Genomic DNA, 7,493 nt, shown 5'->3' on the forward strand with positions numbered 1-7,493 from the left:
TTCATCAATCTTAAATACAAATCAATTAGGTCGGTAACACAACAAAAAACCTAATTCTCTCATAGAGATTATAAACAAGTCGGTTCAATCTTGACCATTAGAAATCATAACAATCTTTTCACATTCTTCAAGAAAATTCCAACCGCTCCATGATCATCGCTTCATCGGACTTTGTAACTCATCACGCGCTATGCATTAGATGCAATCCACTTTGCTCATTCCCTAGACAATCAAACAAACAAACAAACAAATGCACCAAAACAATCTGAACTTACCCTCATTCAATGATCACATGTGTCTCCATCATTACCGCTCATCATTAGATCTTAAACCAACAAACTTGATCGGTTAGGGTTTAACAAAAAAACAACTGGTAGGGTTTACCAGTTACATTGCATAGAAAAGGGTTTAACCTTATACACCAGTTTACCGGTTCAACTCACAAACTAACATACCGGTTTATAACATCTTCCTCAAAGCTCTTCCTGCCGGTTACAAGTCAATACCAATAATAACAACAATATCAGCAATATCATAAATACCATTACCGGTTCAATTGACATCAATGACAACATAACATATCATTAATGCAATCTTCATGCAAATGTCAGCAAGGAAGAGATATAAAGTTAATGTAAGTGGATCAACACATAATTCAACGTTGCCACTTGCCCAACAAATCCTTGATAGCACACACAACTTCATTTGCTTCATAGCATGTCAATTGACCTAATGTTCTATATGTAAAACAAGGAAAACAAATCGCCTATTAGCCTTCCACAACTCTTTCACATAGCCATTGCACACCAAGATGCAGTTTTTAATTAAACTTATGTGTCAACTCTTGCGCCAAAACTTTCAAGTTATGCACCTAAGACTTGTACAAGGAAACATCACCCTAATTCATTTGAATCATCACTTATCATCCTTCTTAATTCCTTATCATATAGAACCACTCACTATCATTGTTCATGTTACTTAAGGTCACTCGTACCCCCTTATAGCTCCATTCTACATTAGCTATTCCAATTCTCTTAAACCATTTTATAAGCAAATTCCAAACTTGTGTGCTTTCACTAGGTCACTATATTACTCATAACACCTATTTTTGTGTTTTCCAACTTCATCAAAAAATTTAAATCTATCAACAAAACTTGATTACAATTGTAAAAGTCACAAGAATTTCTCATTGTCACAATAAATTTCAATTATATTCTTAAATACAACATAAGCAAAACTTTACTACAAATACCATATCTATGAAAAATCACAACATCAAATATACACCAAAATTCAAACTTATTCAGATACAAAGACCATAAATGCACAAACTATAAAGCACCCAACAAAAATGCTGTCCCATTACATATACAGATCATCTCATAAGTGCTGTCATACAAGGTTTTTCTTACTTCTCACTTGAACCCACATAGCATGAGAATTAGTAAGATTTCAAGGACATTTGTGGCCTCCTTTGGAGTTCTTCAATTTTGCATAGCAGTCACAATCACCAGCAATGTATCCACTGGTGCCAGAAGACACACACTTACATTTATCACAACATATCATGCAGTATTGAATGCATCTGTCTGCCCGCCTTGCTAATGCACACCTTGCATCACATTTGCTTGGGCAATCCACTGTACCTGGATCAGTTCCCCCTTATAGTAAACCCCGCAAAAAAAATGTCAGACAAGATGATTTTTTATCTTAATTTCACTTTCAGGATGACATAATAAGGAAAGAGAGAGGATGGGCATTTGTTTAACTAATAAAGTTAGAAAAAAATACGTCAAGTTGAACTGACAAAGCAGATTACAGAAGCATGAAATCATTACAGAATTTCAATAGCTTTGAAATTAAAAATTGGGTTTACAGTGTGTTGGTTAAGTGGTGGTGTTGCTGTTGTGAGCACCAAGATTAAAATTTCCACTGGATTATTGTGAACTCAGGTTCGTGTCTTCATTGATCTAATATGCTCACAGATTTGAACCTCAATTTTATTAAATGAAGATGAAGTCTCCCGTTTGTGACCTCAACAAACTCCAAATCAAAATGCATCACAATTTACAAACAGATTACAGTAACTTGAAATCATCTGAAAAAGAGAAACTCAACTACCACTTAAAACTCACCCTATTTAAAGAACAGTGTCCAAAGAATTTGGTACAGTGATAAAACACCAATTAAACATATAAAAATTATAGCAAAGTTCAGACCACATATTTATAAAAACAAACACCAACACATGGTCAAAGGCCAACAGTAAGACATGTTCCCCCAACCTCCATAATCAGAAGGATCAAGAGAGCTAAGATCGAGTTAAGGGTGCCAACATGTTTCAGCAAACTCATGTATTTTAGAGAACTTTACAAATGAACTTTATAGATTCAATTCATGTTTGAACTTTCAAGGTGATCAACCACTAAACAACTTCTCCACCATAAATGTCATCTAATAAATAATACATAAGAAATAGCTCCCAATACTTCCATTGAAACCCTTGTAGCTTTGATTTCCTCATATCTCTCTATTGATTGAATATACGTGCATTGTCAAAAAGTGGAATAAATAGAGCATAAGAGAGATGGAGAAGGAGAGGGAGAAATTTGGTGAGATTTTGAGAGGAAGAAAGAGCTAGAGAGAGGATGGAAATAGAGAATAAAGATTATATATAGAGACTAGAAGAGAGAAATAGAGGAAAGAAAGCATAAGAGAGGAAGAAAGAGACAAACAAAGAAAAGAAAGATAAAGACAAAGAGAGAGAAAGGAATGATGGTATGATGAAAGAATAAGTATCCAGTAGAATACTGAGAGGAGGCGGTGAATCAGTATACTGAAAAACTGATACAAACTTCCCAATCTTAAATTCATACTCACAAAGTAAACTTCCACTATCAAGATCAATACTCAACATTAACCGGTTAACTGTTATAGCAACTTAACAGTAAACAACTTCAATCTTGTAAATATCAAAATGCTTAATCATATCTCAACATATTCAATCTCTCAATGCTTCTAGTTATCATGCCTTATCAGAATAGTTAAGTAATCAATCAAATAAGATCATAACCACAAAAACATTCACCACTTGACACAAATGTTTATACGTGGAAAACCCAAATAGGTAAAAACCACAGTGAGATGAAACTCACAAGGATAGCTATTTGAACTCTTATGAAGTTCGCCCTGTTAGGAGCCAAGCCTGTTAAAGCTTTTACAATAAGTCCTGTTAAGAATTGATTTTGTTAGGAATCACCCGGTTAAGGGATTTACAAAATGCCTTGATGAAAAAACAAAATACCCTGTTAGGAGTAACCTCGATAGAGGGTTTGAGAATCCAAGCTAATGGACCACCTTGTTAGAGGATTTAATAAGTAACCAAGCTTGTTAAAGCTTACCCAGTTAGAGGATTTCAATTATGTTGTAATTGTTAGAAAACAACAGGTTTTCTTGATCTGTCGGAATAGCACTACATTTGTTTGATCAGATCCTTTTAAGCTTCAATCTGCCTTTACACAAACTGCAGATCCATTCTCTGATTAGGCAACCACACACTCAACTGGTTTTCAGCCAACACTTTGCCAACACTCTTACAAACATCTTCATCGATCTTAAATACAAATCAATCAGGTCGGTAACACAACAAAAAACCTAATTCTCTCATAGAGATTACAAACAAGTCGATTCAATCTTGACCATTAGAAATCATAACAATCTTTTCACATTCTTCAAGAAAATTCCAACAGCTCCATGATCATCGCTTCATCGGACTTTGTAACTCATCACGCGCTATGCATTAGATGCAATCCACTTTGCTCATTCCCTAGACAATCAAACAAACAAACAAATGCGCCAAAACAATCTGAACTTATCCTCATTCAATGATCACATGTGTCTCCATCATTACCGCTCATCATTAGATCTTAAACCAACAAACTTGATCGGTTAGGGTTTAACAAAAAAACAACTGGTAGGGTTTACCAGTTACATTGCATAGAAAAGGGTTTAACCTTATACACCAGTTTACCGGTTCAACTCACAAACTAACATACCGGTTTATAGCATCTTCCTCAAAGCTCTTCCTACCGGTTACAAGTCCATACCAATAATAACAACAATATCAGCAATATCATAAATACCATTACCGGTTCAATTGACATCAATGACAACATAACATATCATTAATGCAATCTTCATGCAAATGCCAGCAAGGAAGAGATATAAAGTTAATGTAAGTGGATCAACACGTAATTCAATGTTGCCACTTGCCCAACAAATCCTTGATAGCACACACAACTTCATTTGCTTCATAGCATGTCAATTGACCTAATGTTCTATATGTAAAACAAGGAAAACAAATTGCCTATTAGCCTTCCACAACTCTTTCACATACCCATTGCACACCAAGATGCAGTTTTTAATTATAACTTATGTGTCAACTCTTGCGCCAAAACTTTCAAGTTATGCACCTAAGACTTGTACAAGGAAACATCACCCTAATTCATTTGAATCGTCACTTATCATCCTTCTTAATTCCTTATCATATAGAACCACTCACTATCATTGTTCATGCCACTTAAGGTCACTCGTACCCCCTTATAGCTCTATTCTACATTAGCTATTCCAAATCTCTTAAACCATTTTATAAGCAAATTCCAAACTTGTGTGCTTTCACTAGGTCACTATATTACTCATAACACCTATTTTTGTGTTTTCCAACTTCATCAAAAAATTTAAATCTATCAACAAAACTTGATTACAATTGTAAAAGTCACAAGAATTTCTCATTGTCACAATAAATTTCAATTATATTCTTAAATACAACATAAGCAAAACTTTACTACAAATACCATATCTATGAAAAATCACAACATCAAATATACACCAAAATTCAAACTTATTCAGATACAAAGACCATAAATGCACAAACTATAAAGCACCCAACAAAAATGCTGTCCCATTACATATACAGATCATCTCATACGTGCTGTCATACAAGGTTTTTCTTACTTCTCACTTGAACCCACATAGCATGAGAATTAGTAAGATTTCAAGGACATTTGTGGCCTCCTTTGGAGTTCTTCAATTTTGCATAGCAGTCACAATCACCAGCAATGTATCCACTGGTGCCAGAAGACACACACTTACATTTATCACAACATATCATGCAGTATTGAATGCATCTGTCTGCCCGCCCTGCTAATGCACACCTTGCATCACATTTGCTTGGGCAATCCACTGTACCTGGATCAGTTCCCCCTTATAGTAAACCCCGCAAAAAAAATGTCAGACAAGATGATTTTTTATCTTAATTTCACTTTCAGGATGACATAATAAGGAAAGAGAGAGGATGGGCATTTGTTTAACTAATAAAGTTAGAAAAAAATACGTCAAGTTGAACTGACAAAGCAGATTACATAAGCATGAAATCATTACAGAGTTTCAATAGCTTTGAAATTAAAAATTAGGTTTACAGTGTGCTGGTTAAGTGGTGGTGTTGCTGTTGTGAGCACCAAGATTAAAATTTCCACTGGACTATTGTGAACTCAAGTTTGTGTCTTCATTGATCTAATATGCTCACAGATTTGAACCTCAATTTTATTAAATGAAGAAGAAGTCTCCCGTTTGTGACCTCAACAAACTCCAAATCAAAATGCATCACAATTTACAAACAGATTACAGTAACTTGAAATCATCTGAAAAAGAAAAACTCAACTACCACTTAAAACTCACCCTATTTAAAGAACAGTGTCCAAAGAATTTGGTACAGTGATAAAACACCAATTAAACATATAAAAATTATAGCAAAGTTCAGACCACATATTTATAAAAACAAACACCAACACATGGTCAAAGGCCAACAGTAAGACATGTTCCCCCAACCTCCATAATCAGAAGGATCAAGAGAGCTAGGATCGAGTTAAGTACAGACTAATATTAAGATTGTTTTTAAAAGTTATTGTATATATTTTTGTATTCAATATTTTGGATTACATTCAGTGATCCATTAGTATCTTTTTTGAAAATGGATCATAAAATGTGATAAAATATAAAATACAAAATATACATACTAAATTTGGAAACAATTTTAATATTAATATAGATGAACTATAAGCTCCCAATCCTATAGTATGATTTTTGTGTTATTTATCAAAAGAACTTAACATGGATGGCCTGAGTTTAGCCTTAATTTGAGACGCAAGCTCAGTGTTTGGCTATGTCATCACAGTTTGTAAGCACAGCAAGGTAGCATCTTGAATCATGATTTATTAGGTAGCATCTTGAATCATGATTTCTTTCATGTTCTTTTCTTTTTATTTATCCCTGCTCTTTGAAATTTCAAATAAACAAATTCCTCGGTTAGTTCCATTAATCTGTTATAGATGATAATATACATTTCAAACTTCAAATCACAATCTTTATTTTATTTTAGAGAAATTTAGAAAGAAAATAAAATAAAAATATTTGGAGGGTCCGTGGATCTTTGATCTGTTGTTGAAGTTGAATGGTTCTTAATGAGCTCACTAGAGAAGTCTTGCTGAGTGGACAGCTCCGACATAATAAGGAATGAGACCGGAAACATGCCAGAATCAATTTGATGAAATAGATACCCCTCAGTCTTTAGATTTTACAAATTTTGTGAAATAGACACTTCTCAGCTTTTGACTCTTAACCTAAATGCATATTAGAAAAAAAAGAACAACATAGTACCTGTTTGCAGTAGCCTTCTCTTAATCTTTGAATCCTCACCTACACCAAACCCCTGCACCTACAAAAGGCAACAGATTTTAAGCAAACCCACAATAAAAACTAACTTTAGCATTCAGTCTGGTCTCTGTAGAGAGAACTTGCCTGCATGACCATGATGCAGAGGACCATCAAAGCCATTATTTTATGACCTCTTTCCATTGTATACTAAAATATATGTGCTCAACTCATTCAATGCAAGAGCATGAGCATGAGCATGGCGGAATGTGGACTGACTCATATAGGGCGCTGCAGAGGCCTGTCTTTTTCAAGGAGCAGGTGGGATAGCTAAAAAAGCTGTAAAGTTGTTACTGAATGATGTGCTGGATGCCACTGACTCTGTTTTTGTTGGTACAAAGCGTGTCCTATTTTATAACTGTTATCCATCAGGAAAGTGTGAAGCAGAAGGATTAGGTATGTGCTTGACAGTAAGAATGGCATTGACATGGTTTGAAGCTTGGCCCAGTGATCACTTAAATTAATGGCCAATTTGAACGATTACAGTGTCTGTCATTAATGTCTGCCACTAGATGACAGAAAATCCGTGACTCCTGCATTGAGATATTTATATTTTGAAAGTTTACCCAAGATTATACGGAGGATTGTAGGCTGAGCCCCTTGAAATGGAACCCAATCCAACTACTGGTCCCTTTCTTGGATGCTTGGTAACAGTAGATTGATGTTATGTTTATGTAGAACAATAACTATAATTTTAAAAAATTTATATAAAATAATTTAATAAA

General features: G+C 34.5%; 1 protein-coding gene across 6 annotated transcripts; it reads right to left on the reverse strand.

The window, feature by feature from the left end:
• Window positions 1-1,258: 1,258 nt before the first annotated feature.
• LOC131032648 (cypmaclein) lies at window positions 1,259-7,272 on the reverse strand. 6 transcript variants are annotated; one of them, XM_057963674.2, is made up of 3 exons: window positions 6,856-7,272; window positions 6,715-6,766; window positions 1,259-1,661 (listed from the first exon to the last, which is right to left on the reverse strand). In XM_057963674.2, exons 1-3 carry the CDS (start codon window positions 6,910-6,912, stop codon window positions 1,453-1,455), a joined length of 318 nt encoding a protein of 105 aa, XP_057819657.1. In that variant the 5' UTR covers window positions 6,913-7,272; the 3' UTR covers window positions 1,259-1,452. The 6 variants fall into 6 exon arrangements, with proteins under 6 accessions (XP_057819657.1, XP_057819656.1, XP_057819660.1 ...); XM_057963673.2 differs by having other exon boundaries at window positions 6,715-6,772; window positions 6,856-7,265; XM_057963677.2 differs by lacking the exon at window positions 1,259-1,661 and adding an exon at window positions 4,858-5,247 and having other exon boundaries at window positions 6,856-7,219.
• Between the last annotated feature and the right edge of the window lie 221 nt (window positions 7,273-7,493).

This window comes from Cryptomeria japonica, chromosome 11, assembly GCF_030272615.1.
Source record: "Cryptomeria japonica chromosome 11, Sugi_1.0, whole genome shotgun sequence".
NCBI classification, from domain to species: Eukaryota; Viridiplantae; Streptophyta; class Pinopsida; order Cupressales; family Cupressaceae; genus Cryptomeria; species Cryptomeria japonica.

Coding starts and splice junctions, on each gene's coding strand:
- LOC131032648 (XM_057963673.2), bottom strand. CDS start 6,912: ATGGAAAGAGGTCATAAAATAATGGCTTTGATGGTCCTCTGCATCATG. Junction 6,773..6,855: donor TCTGCATCATGGTCATGCAG/GCAAGTTCTCTC, acceptor TGCCTTTTGTAG/GTGCAGGGGTTTGGTGTAGG. Junction 1,662..6,714: donor GAGAAGGCTACTGCAAACAG/GTACTATGTTGT, acceptor GTTTACTATAAG/GGGGAACTGATCCAGGTACA.